We start from the raw sequence: 17876 nt of genomic DNA on the forward strand, positions 1-17876 counted from the left end.
CTGCCTTAACTCCCTGTCATTCTCTGTTCTTTGTGTTTTGCCTGTTTCGTAGCGTCCAGAAGCGAGGAATGATGCAGCTGTGAGGAAACTTTTCAACAACAAGCATATGAAACCAGATGTGGGCATGAAAAACAGAATTTAGGGTGGTTAGGATTTGTATTTGAGAATGGTGTTTATTTATTTTAATTTATTTGTTTAAAGCATTACTTTCAGAGGAAGGCAATTTTAAACAATCTTGTATGAGTCTCCACCCACCCCTGTAATGATGTAAGCTGGGTGCCCGGGATACCCAACAATAGACAAAAGGCTCGCATGTGGTCAGTTTGTTATCGCTGATAAGCTGAGGTGAGGACAAAGGTGACTATCACAGATTTTGTTGCGAAGTGTATGAACAAGCCATTCCGAGCATTTCGAGTGAGATAGCATACAGTGAAAACCCGCTATAACGCTCGCCCACGGTTACGGCAAATTGGATATAACACTGAATTAAGGTTGGTGGCCTATGAGCCACGCCACGGTGAAAAGAAAAGAAGAAAGATATAGAAAAAAAAGAAACATGTGTCTCCTCTGCTCCCACTTCTCTTTTGACAAAGAAGAGCCATTCTCTCCCCCGTGTCTCCGCTCTTCCTCTGCCCCTTGAACGTCTCCCTGCTCCCCCAAGTGTTTCCCTCTCTCGCTGATGGCGAGCCCCAACTGCTGGAAGCTGCAGCTTCTCCTCCACTATGGCTGAGAAGAGTGTTTCTCCTCCTGCTGCTCGTTGCTCTTCCTTACAGTGAAACCAACGCTTAAATGGTAAATTTTGCGTACCAGCTATAAACAACCCCACATTTATCAGGATCGATTTTGGACCCAATCATAGGTCTATGCGGGGTTTACTGTTACCATTTCTCTCTGGATTCCGACACCTGATACTTGCATCACAAGGTTGGGTGAGAAACAACCCAACCCCTTCATTCATGCGATGTAAAAGAGACAGACCTTTATTATCTGCCCCCAGTTCACTATATACAGATCTTGTTTAAATGCATACCTCTCTTACGGAAACAGTGGCGTTAGTGCCACTGATACAGAGGTCTATATTGAAACCTCCTACTTTATCCAACCATTGAAAACGTTACTGCCTGGACCTTGAGAAGTAGTCTTCTGCGGCTGTTTATTTCTGTTTCTGAAATATGGGCAAGGACACCTACAAGCCTTGAATAGGAGTTCGTCTCCTTTTTATTTTTTGTATGTAAATAGAAGAATAAATAGAATAATAATCCGCACATTAGGGTCTTTCCCAGTTGAATTTAGGTCCTGATACTGTAAATGTCTCTATGTTTATGTCGACTCCACATATATCATTTGGAAACAGTCACTGCATAGTTTCTTCTTATTGAGAAACAAGAACTTTACTCGAATAATAGGTCCTAGAAATAAACGTTACATCTTCCTCTCCCTAGCTTCACGTGCAGGCGCCCTGCTGAGAATTTCCCCCTCCCTGCTGCCTGGCTTCAGTTTAGAACTTTATACATAGCTCTTTAGGGCACAGACCAGTCTCTTTGATTGCAGTTTACAGTGTCTAGCACACAGGTGGGCAAAACTATGCAACATGGGCAAATCCCCCGCGGGAACCTCCTGCCGGCCCTGAGCTCCTGTCCAGAGGTTCGCTCCAGTCCCTCCCCATGTTCCTCTCCCCTACAGCCTCAGCTCGCTCTGCTGTCGCAATGGTTGGGCAGTGGGGCTCGCGACTCCTGGGCACAGTTGCAACTATGTGCCCGCCTGGACTCAGGGATCTGTGCTATGCGCTGTCAGCCACTGGTGATTTCAAGGCAGCACAGTAAGGGTGAGGGAGGGTTCCAGGGGTTGTGGTCAGTGGTGTGGATAGAGGTCGGGGCGGGTCAAAGGCAGGGAAACAGGGGCATTGAATGGGGCAGTCAGGAAGGAGGAGGGGTTTGGTGGGAAGTGCGGGAGCAGTCAGAGGCAGGAGCTGGGGCAACCAGGGAACAGGGAAGAAGGAGTTTGGATGAGGCAGGAGTCTGGGTGGGGGGGCAGTCAGGAATGAGATGAGGGGTGGATGGGGTGGTGGGAGCATCATGGGACAATGAAGCGGGTGGTGTATAGGTTGAATGGGGCAGGAATTCCGGGGGGCTTTCAGGGAACAGGGTGGGTTGGATGGGCGGATCTGGGGGGCGGGGGGGGCATAGAGGACGAGAAAGCAAGGGGGCTATGATATGTGGTGGGCGGGCCATCCTGTGCTGTTTGAGTGGAAGCACAGCCTCCTTAACCGTTCCTCCATACAATTTCCAAAACTCAATGTGTCCTCAGCCAAAAAGTTTGTCCGCCCCTGGTCTAGCACAAAGGGTTCCTCCTGGTACATGATGAAGCTCCTAGCACCACCTCAATAATGACGTTGCATCCATAATCTTGACATTGAATATTCTAATGGCATAATGGGCAGGGTGTATGAAGCCCCCTGTTACCTTAGCCATATCCAAATGCAACGAGCTGGTTGACAGAGCATAAATTGTACACTCTTTTAGGGGTAGGCTCTACAAAGGTCTTCTAGGCTTTTTACACAGTACGCATGTATTCAGGGCACATCAGTTTGCAATCTGAATAAATTTTTTCTTTTCTTTTTTTTAAAATTCCATGCCCAATTACAGTAAGCCTGCCAGGCTCCTACTAAATTACTTGGATGGGTCCTCCAGTGTCATGAAGTGGGACACACTACGGCAAGTTTTCTGCCTAAAGAACTGTTTTTAATATTCCTTATGGACAGACAATTACTTTAGGAAACCCATCATCCTGGATGATTACAATCTAGAAACAAAGGTCTACACACTACAAGAAAGTGATAAATCGTTCAAAGGAGACTTTATATTTTGCAGTCAAATGCAATCACCCCACGCCTCTCTGCTAGTGTTTAGAATAACTCATCCATTATTTCCTAATGAGAGACAGTTTTAATAAAAAGTTCTAGCCTTCCACTTTGTTCTCCCTGCAGTGATGAAGCTGCAGTAAAAAATAAAAGTCAATCTATTCAGTGGGGAAAAGATTCCTCCTTAAATTATGACATTCAGATAACTTTAAAACACTGTGTACTCCATTTACAAGGAAAGAAGCTGAGGTTCGGGGGCTTATGTTAAACTATCTATAAATTCAAAATGTTAATTAACCCATGTTCACATGACAGTATGCTAGCTTTTGCACTAATGAGTAAAATCCGGTGCACTGTCAGATAATGCTGAAGATCATTCTATTGCAACAGCAGCTTCAGTCATTACAGAAAAGCAAACTGTGATTGCTGTCAGTCTAAGACTCTTGAATTAATATCAGAGGGTAGCCGTGTAGTCTGGATCTGTAAAAGCAGCAAAGAATCCTGTGGCATCTATAGACTAACAGAACGTTTTGGGAAGCATGAAGCTTTCAGTGGTGAATACCCACTTCGTTAACATGCATGTTAGTGGAAATTTCAGGGCAGGTATATTATGCAAGCAAGAAGCAAGCTTAGAGATAACGAGTTAGTCAATCAGGATAAGAAGAGGGAGTGGTGTGAACATAACCAGGTACAATCTAGACTATGAGCAGCTGTGCACCCCTTTCTGCAATATGGATGTCTTACAATGCCCTTGGCTGAAGGAACTCCCCATCTAGGCAGCTCACAAGGAGTGCTTCAGCAGCAACGCCACACCCTGAGGTGTTTGTGTGCAACTGTACCCTTTCCAGCACACCTTGGGTTAATTTCAGCCTTGGTTATACTGCAAGGTGACTTCCAACACACCAGGTCTTAGATTTCCTTAGAAATGTATGCAATGTATGTCCTGTACCGGCCAGCCTTCCTCACAATACAAGTGTGTGATAATGAAGTGTAAAAGCAGGCAAAGAGCTCAATGGTGGCACCTGATATAGACTAACAATGTTTGGAGCATGAGCTTCTATTAAAGTGTGTTTTCTTTAATAAAATAATATTACACCCAATTGCCACCACCAAATGAGTTCCCAAACCATCTTAAATTTAAACACACTGATTAGATTAAAAAAAATAAACAAGTTATTACTATATAAGAGAGAGATTTTAAGTGAGTACAAGTAAGGAGGGCATAAGTCAGAAATAGCAGCAAGAGTCCGTGGGCACTTTATAGACTAAACAGCATGTATTGGAGCATGAGCTCCGTGGGTGATACTCACTGTCGAATGCCATGTAGTGAAAATTTCCAGGGCAGGTACTTATATATGCAAGCCAAGAAGCAAGCTAGAGATACGAGAGGTTAGTTCAATCAGGGAGGATGAGGCTCTGTTCTATGCAGTTGAGGTGTGAAAACCAGGGCAAGGAGAATGGTTTGTAGTTGGCAAGCATTCACAGTCTTTGTTAATCCTGAAGGTGGTGGTGTTCAAAATTTGCAGATGAACTGAAGCTCAGCAGTTCTCTTTGAAGTCTGGTCCTGAAAGTTTTTTTTCTATAGGACACTCCGTACACTATACACCGAACAAATTCACATACCCTTAGAGCCCCGACTAGGGTTATTCTATTTACTACCCAGGATCACCAAACCTGGAAACCGGGATGCCCATCACTCGGGCATTGGCACTCTAACTGAAGGACTGTCTGATTATTGTGGACTCTCTACTCAGACCCTATGCCACCAGCATTCAGCTATTCCTGACACCACTGATTTCCTGAGGAAACTACAATGTCTGGGTGACTTCAGAAGACACCATCGTAGCCACCAGGATGTAGAAGCTCTCTACACAAACATCCCCACAAGCTGTCAAGAACTGGTTTATCCCTTATGATGCCACAGCACAACTGTTTTGTGAGCTCTGTGCCTTTATCCTCACCACAACTATTTCAAAATTTTGATACCAATATATATCTCCAGATTTCAGTGGTACCGCCATGGGAACCGCATGGCCTCAAAATATGCCAATATTTTTTTATTGGACTGCGAACCTGGAACAACGCTTCCTCAGCTCTCGTCCCACTCACGCCCTTCTCTACTATGCTTTACAGTTGATTAGGACATTTCATCAAATCTGGACCCATGGAAAGAGACTCGAGAAAAATTTTCCACCACGATTGCAACAGCTTCCACCCCACCACCCAACCTCAGCTGGACCATTCTACACGGGAGTCCACTTTCCTAGCCACCACGGTGCAAATAAGTGATGGTCATTTAACCACCACCCTTATACGAAAACCATACGACCGCTATGGCCTCCTTCATGCCTCCAGCTTTCCATCCCAGCACACCACACGATCATTGTCTACAGCAAGCACTGAGGTTACAACTGCATCTGCTTCTAAACCCCTCAACAGGACCAACACTACAAAATCCTTCACCAAGCATTCGGTCAAAACTATAATATACACACAAGAAGTAAGGAAACGATCAACAGAGCCAGACGTTACCCAGAAGCCTCCTACTGCAAGACAATCCAAGAAAGGAAACAAAGGACTCCACTGGCCATTCACATACAGTCCCCAGCTAAAACCTCTCCAATGCATCAGCAGGCTACAACCATCCTGGACAATGATCCCACACTTTCACAGCTTGTGGGCAGGCCAGTCCTCGGCCCCACAAGACAACCGTGGCCAACTAAGCATATTCTCAACCAGACCGCACACCGCACCATTAGTACTCTAGCTCAGGAACCATCATGGCAACAACCTCGATGCAAACTCTGCCACATTATCACACAGCGACACCATCCAGATCAGCCACACCATCATCAAGTCATTCACCTGCACAACCAGATCAGCCACACCATCATTCGGTTCATTCACCTGCACTCCACCAATGTATTACGCGCCAATAGCCAGCAATGCCCTCTGATTATGTACATCGCCCAAAACTGGACAGTCACTACGGAAAAGGATAAATGGACACAAATCGGATATTAGATGCAATATTACAAAAAACCTGTAGGAGAACACTTCCAACTCCCTGGTACACAATAGCAGATTTAATGGGGGCCCTACTGCCAGCCAAAATACTTCAGGACAGACTTCAAGAGAAAAATGCTGAGCTTCAGTTATCTGGCAAATTGACACCATCAGCTCGGATTTAAACAAAGACTGTGAATGGCTTGCCAACTACAAAACCAGTTTCTCCTCCCTTGGTTTCACACCTCAGCTATAGAAGAGGCCCTCATCCTCCCTGACTGAACTAACCCGTTGGGGCTATCTTTAGCCTGCTTCTTGCTTGATATATATACCTGCTCCTGGAAATTTCCACTACATGCATCCGACGAACTCGCGTCACTCAACGACAGCTCACTTGCTCCAAAACGTCGGTCAGTCTATAAGGTGCCACAGGATTTCTTCGCTGCTTGAGTATATCCATTACATCCACTTTATACACACATGTAAGCAAATGATTATAGGACAGTCACAACAAACGTTACATCTGCATTGCAGTTAAAAAACACATGCGCAGACATCCCTTCCAGCTGCTACCTAAAATATACACTGGAGCTTCTGAGTTATAATATCTGAGTAACCTCTTTGGAATACATTCAAATTCCACAAACCCATCTTACACAAGACTCTTCAAGTAAGGGGAGGAAAGATTGAGCTACTGAAGGAGAGGAATGGTGTATTCATAGTAGCTAGTGGTCAAAGTTATTTTATCAGGTAATCGTTTGGTCCGCTGTCCAAAGATTGCGTTCTCTATTGATTGTGAATAATCTTGGCCTTCGTGTGATGAGTGTGGTGAAAAGCCGAGTTGGGGATTGATATAATTCTTGACTTTAGCAAAAGCTTTTGATTATGGTTCTCCCACAGTATTCTTGCAGCAGGTGTAAGAAAAAGTTGTGTGGTTGTGGGATGAATGGATGATAGGGATGTGGATGATAGCTGTGTATGATGGCGGGTGTGGCTCCGTATATGGTGCTGGGATATATTTCCAATCTCGCATATCTAGTTGGCAGCTGTATTTCAAGCTGAGTGCCCAGGGTGTCAGGTCTGGAAACTGTTTTGTTCAAATCTTCTGTAATTGATGATGATGATGGGAGATTGCACCCTCAGCAAGTTTCGTGAGATGACACTAAGTATGTGGAGAGGTAGATACACTGGAGGGTAGGGATAGGGTCCAGAGTGACCTAGAAAAATTGGAGGATTGGGCCAAAAGAAATCTGATGAGGTTCAACAAAGACAATTGCAGAGTCCTGCACTCAGGAAGGAAGAATCCCATGCACTGCTACAGGCTGGAGACCGACTGGCTAAGCAGCAGTTCTGCAGAAAAAAACCCGGGGATTACAGTAGACAGAAAGCTGGATATGAGTCAGCAGTGTGCTCTTGTTGCCAAGAAGGCCAATGGCATATAGGCTGTATTAGTGGGAATATTGCCAGCATATTGAGGGAAGTGATTATTCCCCTCTAGTCGACACTGGTGAGGGCACACCTGGAGTATTGCATCTAGTCTTGGTCCCTCCACTACAGAGGGGATGTGGACAAATTGGAAAGAATCTAGCAGAGGGGAACAAAAATGATTTGAGGGCTGGGGAACATGACTTACGAGGAAAGGCTGAGGGAACTGGGGTTATTTAGTCTACAGAACTGAAGAGCGAGGAGAGATTTGATAGCAGCTTCCAACTACTTGAAGGGGGGTTCCAAAGAGGATGGAGCTCGGCTGTTCTCAGTGGTGGCAGATGACTGAACAAGGAGCAATGGTCTCAAGTTGCAGTGGACGAGGTCTAGGTTGGATATTAGGAAACACTATTTCACTAGGAGAGTGGTGAAGCACTGGAATGGGTTACCTAGGGAAGTGGTGGAATCTCCATCCTTAGAGGTTTTTAAGTCCTGGCTTGACAAAGCTTTGGCTGGGATGATTTAGTGGGTGTTGGTCCTGCTTTGAGCAGGGATTGGACTAGATGACTTCCTGAGATCTCTTCCAACCCTAATATTTTATGATTCTATGATACTGTAATGCAACACTGAGTACAGGGTTTTGTGACAAAATGGAAAAGCTGCTTCATCAAGTTTCATATACTAAACAAGTTTCTTCCTCCTTGATATAAATATGCAAGTAAAGTGTGTCTTAAGAGTATCTAGTATACATGCAAAGAAACAACTTTCAAGTTTTTGTCCAAGATTTAAAAAGGTGGGTGCCTCAAAGCAGGCTTCTTAGTCCATAATGAGGTGGCTTGATTTTTTGAAGTGTTAAGTGTAACACCGACAGACCCCGGTCTTCGGCGGGCGGGATCGAACCTGGGACTCTGGAAATAAATGCACAAACCTCTACTGTGTGAGCTAAAAGCCACGTGACTCTTAGCTAAGGCTGTAGAGCAGATTCATTAATCTCTCTCTCTAAGTGGTCTCCGTGCTACTAGATGGGGACAGAGCACCACACCCAGGAGGTGTGTGAGTTACATTCTTCCCCTATCAGGGGGTAGCCGTGTTAGTTTGTATCCACAAAAACAACAAGGAATTTGGTGGCAACTTAAAGACTAACAGATTTATTTGGACACAAGTTTTCATGGGTAAAAAACCCAAATACTCACCAGCAACTACACACGACTCCACAGAAACACTAACCCAGGAATCAAACTCTGTAACAAACATAGTTGTCCCCATATCTACTCTAGCGACACCATCAGAGGACCCATCCACATCAGCCACACCATCAGGGACTCATTCACCTGCACATCTACTAATGTGATATATGCCATCAATGCCCCACTGCCATGTACATTGGCCGAACTGGACAGTCTCTATGTAAAAGAATAAATGGACACAAATTGGACATCAGGAATGATAACGTACAAAAGCCAGTAGGAGAACACTTCAATCTTCCTGGACATTCTATAACAGATTTAAGAATAGCCATACTTGAACAAAAAAAACTTTAGAAACAGACTTCAAAGAGAAATTGCAGTACTAAAATTCATTTGCAAATTTAACACCATTTATTTGGGCTTGAATGAGGACTGGGAGTGGCTGGCTGATTACAGAAGCAACTTTCCCTTTCTCGATATTGACACCTCCTCATCAGTTACTGGGAGTGAACTACAGCCACCCTAATTGTATTGGCCCTGTCAACACTGGTTCTCCACTTGTGAGGTAATTCCCTTCTCTTCATGTGTCAGTATAACAGTGCCTGCATCTGTAATTTTCACTCCATGCATCTGAAGAAGTGGGTTTTTTACCTGCGAAAGTTTATGCCCAAACAAATCTGTTAGCCTTTAAGGTGCCATTGGACTTCTTGTTATACTTCCCCTAGCTGAGGAAGCACATCCCAAGCTTCAGAGACTTCCCAGTTGAAATCCCGGACAAGCCTCCATTTGTAATGCCGACAGACTCTGGTCGTCGGTGGGTGAGATCGAACCTGGGACCTCTGGAGCTAAATGCATGAGCCTCTACTGCAGTGGTTCTTAACCTGGGGTCTGAGATGCCTTTTCTGGGGGTGCGAGACATGCTAGATATTTTTAGAAGGTAAATCATCAAAAACGCAAATTAAGCACAGGCACATAAGTACAACTACTTTGTTTCATCAAACCTATATATTTATTAACATTTTTTAACAATTACTGCATTAAATTTTAACTGTGAAATTAAAATAAATATATAATTCTCTCTCTTTCATTCTATAGTTATGATAAATCTAGGTTTAAAGAACTGACCTACTTCATCGATTTTTGATAATGGGTGTGAGAACATATTTTTGAGAACTAAAGGGGGTGCAGGCTGCAGGTTAAGAACCACTGCTCTACTGCATGAACTAAAAGTCATATGGTCTTTAGCTAAGGCTGTAGAGCAGACTCATTCATCTCTCTCTAAGTGGCCTCAGTGCCACTAGATGGGGACAGAGCACCACACACTGGAGATGTGTGGGTTACATAAGCATTCAATATTTTCCACTTAAGTCAACAGAAGCTGCTGAGAAGTCAACATTTTTTTCGGAGGAGGGAACAAACCCGAACTTTGCAAGCACCATGTTTCTCATTGATGACTCTGACTATGCAAAAATTAAAGCTTTTACCTTCAACTGTTTTGGAGTTCTTTTTCCAGAAAAAAATACCACAAACCAACAACTAAGGTTTGTTTTTGTTTTTTAAAAATCATTCCACCTTTCGATCACTGTCTCACCCATAAAGGGAAGTCACTTGAATTTTCCAATTGAAATACAACTTTGGGCCAAGTGTAAATCATGGAAATTTAAAGATTATGGGCAGCTGAAAAGAGTAGCCTAGAATGGAAAGCCTTTCTCAACATTAAGCATTGCATTTGCTAATGACTAATGTTGTAAGAAGCTCAACACCTTATGGCAGTATCTGTAACTGGGTAAAATGTAGTGCATGAAAATGTCTCTCCATTAGGAGGCAAAGAACAAAAGGTAACATCAATTCAGCACGTGGAAAAGAAAACCATTTGTGAGGATGACAATAATAAGATATTATTTTTCTTTTCTCCATAGAAATGTAGTAACACGGCCCCACCCCTTTCTGTGCTCAGTCACTGGCTATGGGTGAAGGTCCAGCATACCTCTCTCTGAGATAACTTCTGTTTATCAGCCTGTTTGACTTTGGGACTGTTAGCCAGCAGATGGCGCAGCTTCACATAGCTCTTCCATAGCTTTTGGTACCTGCAGGAAAGGACAGAAAAAAAACAAAACACATCTTTGTCACATTCTAGAAGTACACAACATGAGTACCTCAGCTCTCACTAACAAAGTGGCAAAGAATCCCTACTACTTCACTCTAAAAAGATATCTCTGATGGGTCACATTTCAATGGGGGGTATTGTATGGCCCCGAGTCAAAGCCTTTTTCTGATTCATGTGAAAGACTCCTCTTCTTGATATGAGGTCTATATGTCACTTATAGCAAGACTAAATACAGTCCTTATATTTCCCCCACCCCCCCCAAAAAACAGTTTCAGTTAAAGCAAAAGGTAAAACTGCCCAATTTATGCACAGTATTTAAAAAAAAAATCATAACAGAAGCAGACTCTCAACACAAAACACAAAAGCAAATGCTTTTAAAATGAAGCAAAGGAGCGATCAAAGTATTTGCCTTAGTGATCTGTTTTCTTCTATGTTTTGTCTGCACAAACAGCACCAGTTTAGAGTGAGGGTTAGGGTGAAGATTCCGTATTACTGATGCTCCATCAAATGGAGCAGCAGCCATTTTACCGTTTCAGAATCCTCATAACTCCAGCACAAACACCATCCCATGCCTTGCTTACTAGAGTCTGTTCAGAGCTATTTCACCCCATCATTTTCCAGTGCATTTCCTCGGCCCTAGAGACTCCAATGTCTGCTTGGTCTATAAAACAAATTGGAAACTGGAAATCTACAGGCTACTTCTATACTATTTTCTTTTCATTTCAATAAAGGATTCCAGCACCAGAACAGTTTTCAAAACAGATAATACATTTATCTGTCCAAAAAGAAAAATTAAATGACAAATAAACAAGTCATTCTGCCAAGTAAAACAAACAAACCAACAAACCAAGGATCCCAACAAGATTTTTTTTTCACCCCGAGAAAGGAGAGGCAGAGAGAGACTTCTTCAAGTCCACTAGGGACTTTGCTGTTGCTACCAATTTTGTATGGAAGGCACTCAGATACTCTGGGATGAGCAAGAGAATAAAATAATAAAAATAATAATAATAATAATAATAATAAAAAAGATTTACTGATGGTTGTTTTCACTTAGCTATATCAAAAACTTGGACAAGAAAAAATACAGCAAATGGAACTTTTCTGAATACCTTAGTAATAGATATTTCACACACAACATGAGGGCCTAGATTGATGATGTCAACTTAGGCTCTGTCTATACTCTGAGCTAGCGGTGTGATTGCCCTGCTCACACACACATACTCACATTAATTCTCATCGAGCTATAGCACAAATATAAAGAGCAGTGGAGCTGAGGTATTTGGGTAGCAGCAGCAGAGGCAGGGCTGATCCGGAACAGGGACATAGCCACGGGTTTCGTAACATTTCTACCAAGTACATAATTTTACTATTGCATGAATTTGACGTGCTTATTTTGAAAATATAAAATTGATAAAGGAAGCGCAGAACAGAATTAGACTTCAGAAGAGGAAAAACCAGCTATATTTCAGATTCTCTAGTTTATAAAAGTCAGCTCCTGTTCCCACTCCTATTGCAGAAAATGGAAAGCTTGCCATCAACTTCAATAGTCATGTGATTAGGCCCTTCCTGAACAACAAATGAAAAAAACAGTATTTTTTTTTTTTAATTAACATAAGCTTTGAGGAAAATTTCTTACTGAGGGTCTCCAGCATAACTGAGTTGAGCAGGCCGTATCCCGAAGTGAACAATAATGGGAAAAGTAATCACATCAGGGTTGAACTGCTCACGGTCCAATTGATCAATACGAACTGAACTGGGTTTCTAGGAAGAAAAACAATACAGTTGACATCATTCTGAGAAGCGGAGAAGACTTTCAATATATTGAAATGAATAAGAGAGATATTTTAGCCATATATGTGGAAAACCACTAATATATAATAATATGTGGCACTTACACGGCTGACCAATGTAAACTAATTGGTTGTCACAGTAACCCTGCAATACAGGTATTATCCTGATTTACAGGGGAGGGGGAACTGAGGTTTTGAGAGTTTCTGAGAATTTCACATGAATTGCTGAAGGCCAGACTTTAAACTGGCACCAGAGCCAGGATCGAATCCTGCTACTTCTTACTACTATTCCTGTATTTGGTTCACTAGGCCATGCCACCTCTCTAATTTTAATTCTATTCTTGGTTATCTAATATAAGTAAAGACATTATTAGACCCATCCAATCACACAGACTAAGTGGCATTAAAAATTGTGGCGTCACTCTTACAAAATGCTCCAAAGCCAATGTGTATAATGAGGAACACAGTTTTGAATAATGAGGAATACTTTGTCCTTTTTGCAGATCTTTTTAAAGCCAAACTCTAGAAGAAAGTGATTTTCACTTCACCTCCAAAAATGGAGAACATGAGTAACTCCACATCATTGCAGCTGACACGCCGTTTGCAGTGCTCTTTGTAGCATATGCAAAAACCTTAGCTAAAGTTCCACAGTTGAATCTCTCTGTACAAATATTTTCTCCATTATCTTGCAAGCTGTTTTGTTATGTACCCAAATGATTTCCCACTTGGCAATTAGCTGTTTGGATGATGCTAAAGCTATCAAGTTCTCTGAAGTGTCTGAAAAGATACATTACTTAGAGTTGTCTTTATATTAAAACTGTCAATTTAGCAAAGAACTTCCATGTAGAACAGTTACCTTATTTCTTATGACGTTATTAGTTATGAATGGCTATTGCTATTACATAAATATATTATTTTTAAAGTGTGTTTATAACAAATCTTTCATTCCCAAAATAAGTGTTTTACAAACAGATACCCAGTATATAGAGGGATAATCTCCCCCACTGGTGAAATGCAGCCATTTCTGGAATTAAATGGGGAAAATGCTTGCCAAAGGACAGAATTACAATACTGACACGTAGGTTTTACCAGTCTAGGTGAAAATAAATGTTTATCAGCTATCCTTTTCACATGATAATGGAAAATGAAATATTTTACTTGACCATCAAAAATTTAATTTTTAAAATTACTCCACCCATTCAAACAGGTGAAGAAAGTTTTGTAAGGCTTATATACATAATAGTTTAGGTGAGGATATGAAAAAGACGAAAGGAATTTAAAAATGAGGCATTTCCATAAGAAAAAGAGTGGTCTTGTGATTAAAGAAGTTGAATGCCACCCTAGATAATCAGACTCTAATCCTGTCTCTGCCACTGAGTCCTATGTGATATTGAACCAGTCATTTAAAACAACTTTTCAAAAGGTGCCATTAACTGTGTGTTCTTCATTTTCTGGGTGTCCAACTGACACACGTGGGGTCAAATTTTCAGAAGGGCTGAGCAGTCACACCAGCAACTGAAGTTGATTAAAACTTTGCTTTCAAATATAAAGTGATATAAAACAACTGTGTACTCTGAAAATACTAGGCCATGTGTGTTCCAAGTTGGACACTCAAAATTAGTAGACACCTGATAATTCTGGCATTGCTGTCTCCTTGTCTCAGATCTCCACGTGTGAAATAGGGATGATACCACCGCCTAATATCACAAAGCTGTTCTGAAAATAAAGTCATTACTGTCAATGAAGCACTCAATAAGAAAATTAACAAATCTGTATTCAGTGCAGAGTTGATTGGTGTACATTAAATAAAGCCACACACTGATTAAGGAAGATAAAAGGAATTACTGAATAACTACCCACCCTCAGAATGAAGCAGGGGTACGCTGAATAAATAGTATGTAATCATGTAGTTAAAGATTATCATAATACTTATGCAGAAGGGGACTAAATTAGGGTTGCACATGCTTGAAACATTGCAATTTCAATGTATACATTGACATGTAAACCTGCTCTTGAACATCACACAGTCTGCCAAAGAATAGGGCAGCAAGTGTGAACTTCATCCAGGCACTGGATCAAGTGAATTCACTCCCATATAGCTATAATATTTTGCACCTCCAATTCTCTTACATTCGGTGTACTTTCAATACGGTTACTCCAACAGCCCTGAGATCAAAGGATTCTTGTTCATCCCTCTGGATTCCGTTTCTCTTTCTAATTTAGCCTGCACCAAACTCATTGAACCATAATCACAGTGCATGCATGATTTATTTATAAATCAAAAATGTTTGCAGTACCATGCCAGGACTGGTAACGATCATTCCTTTGCATTCTTCTGCATATTTCTGCCATTCCAGCTCTTCCCACTGAAGCATATTGGCAATCTCCTCCTCCGGGACTAAAGGTTTGTTGCATCGTAACAAGTAGAGTAGGATCTGATGCATTGACAGCACTTCTTTCCCTCCATCTTAAAAACAGATTACAATTATTTTTATTAAAATTTATTTAATAAAAAATTATTAAATTTGTCTCTCCCTTCAAAGTGTTATTAAAGGAAAATAATGCAGAAATAGTAAAATGTTCAGATGGATTAAATAAAGCACAAACTGCTCAATTAACTAATAGGAACACAAACATTTTATTGATGAATAATGCACGTGCATAAGCACCTCAATTTGCTCAACTAGAAACAATAACATTAATGGTAGAAATAATAGCGTAAATTTTTTAGAAAGCCTCAAGCTAACTTAGTTGGCCGAATAGCTTTAAAATCTGCATGTAGACCCATAAGTTATATAGTCCAGTTACATTCTGCATTTTTGCATTTTATCGTTTCCTTTTACAACAATAGTTTTAAATTGTTTAGACATTATGTGGCTTTCTGGAGGAACATTCAAGAATTTTATGAGACGTTTATGGATGCGTGCAATAAGTTATCCTGGCATTACGGACTAATATTCAGTGTTTATGTGCTGCACCTGCAGTAATGAAGACTAAAGAGTAGCCTGGGCTCATGCTGAGCTACTGTCTCTGTATGAACCAAGTACATGTGAAAACTACTAACTACTTCTGAGATGTGAAGAAATGCACGTTGCCAAGACTGCATTTTGTGACAAGAGAAAGTATAAAAAGCACCCTGACTTGGACTAGTCAATCATGACCATGAAGACCACAAAAGTAGAGATTAATTCATATCAGTCCTGTCAGGCATTTTATTGAGGAGCTATCCACCACTCAAACTGTACATGCATACTTGTTTGTGGAGGAAATGTTTGGATAGAAGATGAGGCATGCTACTAAGATTCCTTCAGATACGAGACTCTCAAATCCTTTCCTTAAACAAAAAGAGAGTTTAATCTGTAAATATGGCGACATCATTAAGGGAAAGGATTCATCATTACAAAGAAGCAGAAATGTTCAGTCCACTTCTCTTCCATAAACTGGCCTGTTCTGGTCAAGTCACAGTATGTTATCTGAAACATTCAAAGGGTCTTGTGCAAGGAGATGAGCAAAAACGAAGGTCTAAAAATATTATGATGAAAATGCTATAGCACAAAGACTGTAGTAATAGTCTGAGAATCATATGGAAAGTCTTCCTGAATCACTAGGTCAGGGTGGTACAGTTTAAACCTCCAATGAATATAAAGAAGTAGGCAAGTGATTCTCCAATTCCGACAGGGTGAAATTGATGGAGTAAAGAAAATACTAGGATTGTGGAAGGTCAGGAACATGACCTACACTAGCAGTCTTCTAGAAGACTTTCTTCAGTAGAATTAACCTTGTTCTAAATTCCAATATAAAACCTACAACAGGGAAACATACCCAAACTCCCTTTGTAATGACAAACTACTCTTTTGAGCTACAGAAGCAGATAGAATGAGCTACAAAAACAACTTCTTAATTTGAAAATATTCCCTTTATAAAGGCTGACCTCACCTGGCAACAACTAATTTATTTAATTTGGGAAGAGATAGCCCCTGAGCAGCAGCATCTAGGGTATGTACACCAAATTGCTTACTTGAACAAATAAGGGGCTAATGAAGTTACAAGAAGAGAATCCATGCTGTGGTCTAAGCCAAAGATGATGGTACTGGACCCAGTTCTGAAATCTGGCCTCTTTTAGGCTTTTCCAGTGTTCATTGTCAAAATAATGCATGCTTGTGGATTCCCCCTCTGCTGACCACGGATCCCAAAGGAAATCAACTACTCTGTAATGTGTGTTTCCCTGATATTCTGAAAAATTAGGTACAGTAGATTACCACTCTTCATCTCCGAGGCCTATGGCACTGAGCAAATATGATTTGATTAGCTCAGTGTTCTGAGCCACACAATGCCTGCCATCTCAGCCATCTCATGCAGATATTGTGAAAGTTAGAGACTGTATCTCTTTAGCTCTGTTTGAAAGACATAAGACAAGAAAATGGGGGGAAGAGAAATCAAACAACTCATTCCTATATCACGAAGAAGGCAGTGAATGAATGTGCGGGGCTCTATAGCACCAATATCTTCAAAGAAGAACTACAGATAAATAATATTCAGGAAATATATTCAGGATGATGGATTCCCATTCTGTAGAGATTAAGAAGCTCCAGGTATGTGTCTCAGAAAAAATAATAATATAAACTCACAATCAGAAAGGGATAAGATGTCTCACAATGTGGAAATACCAGTTAAGAGATACACCCCCAAAACAACCAACCAACCAAACCTAGCAGAGTAGAACTAGACAACTCCTAACCTAGAGATAGGTTACACACCTCACAGAGGTAAAATCTATTTTCATTTTGTACTGAGATCAAGTGATGACCCAGAGCCACATGTGGCCAATTTTGCAAATTGCCACCAAACATATATTTGCATCTGACTGAATACAATTTTAAGATGCAGGCCAGGAACAGCAGTGATAGACGCAGTCAGACAGCTTTTAATATCCTGACTATAGAGGCAAGCCAAACCATGTTTGAAGCTGGTTTAGCTACAACTACATTTACAATTTCAAATATGGTTCAAATCTCAGTGTAGACAGGGTCTTAGACATGATTCTCCTCAAGACAGATTGTTTCATGGCACATCTGCACCCTTAGTCAAAAAGCTGTAGGTACATTTTTAGAGATTATTATCTGGAATAGATTAAGACCAAAAGCCATTCTACTTTATCCCATGGTACTTACAATAAGGTGGATCAGTCACTAAATCCCTGAAGCTCACTTGTTCAGCAAGCTGAAATCATTGCTGCTAAAAATAAACCCTTCTGCTAGAAGTGTCAGTGACTGTGAGAAGTGCTTCAAATGGAGATTTTTTTGGGGACGATATTAGTAATTATGTAACACCAGAAGCAGTCTAGAGGGACATACTAAATGCAAGATGGACCTTAGTCCTGTACTCTGGGGGAAGAACAGGAGAGGAGTTTACTTTCTACAAGGTCACAGAAACACGAAATAGCAAATAAACTGAGTGCTGATGTCTGTATCCAAGACTGAGGGAAAAAACAGAAAGAAAAG

The 17876-nt window shown here is 41.2% G+C and overlaps 1 protein-coding gene across 3 annotated transcripts in view; it reads right to left on the reverse strand.

Annotated features, from left to right (window-relative positions):
- DROSHA (drosha ribonuclease III) overlaps positions 1–17876 on the reverse strand; it is a 113650-nt gene that overhangs the window by 57854 nt on the left and 37920 nt on the right. For all 3 annotated transcript variants that reach the window (XM_032772238.2, XM_032772237.2, XM_032772239.2), the window contains exons 13-15: positions 14673–14842; positions 12222–12346; positions 10466–10565 (exon numbers count right to left, since the gene is read on the reverse strand). In XM_032772238.2, the coding sequence (XP_032628129.1) occupies positions 10466–10565; positions 12222–12346; positions 14673–14842 (395 nt within the window). The remainder of the gene's footprint in view (positions 1–10465; positions 10566–12221; positions 12347–14672; positions 14843–17876) is intronic.

The sequence above is a fragment of the Chelonoidis abingdonii genome, chromosome 2 (genome assembly GCF_003597395.2).
Source record: "Chelonoidis abingdonii isolate Lonesome George chromosome 2, CheloAbing_2.0, whole genome shotgun sequence".
Lineage (NCBI taxonomy): Eukaryota > Metazoa > Chordata > Testudines > Testudinidae > Chelonoidis > Chelonoidis abingdonii.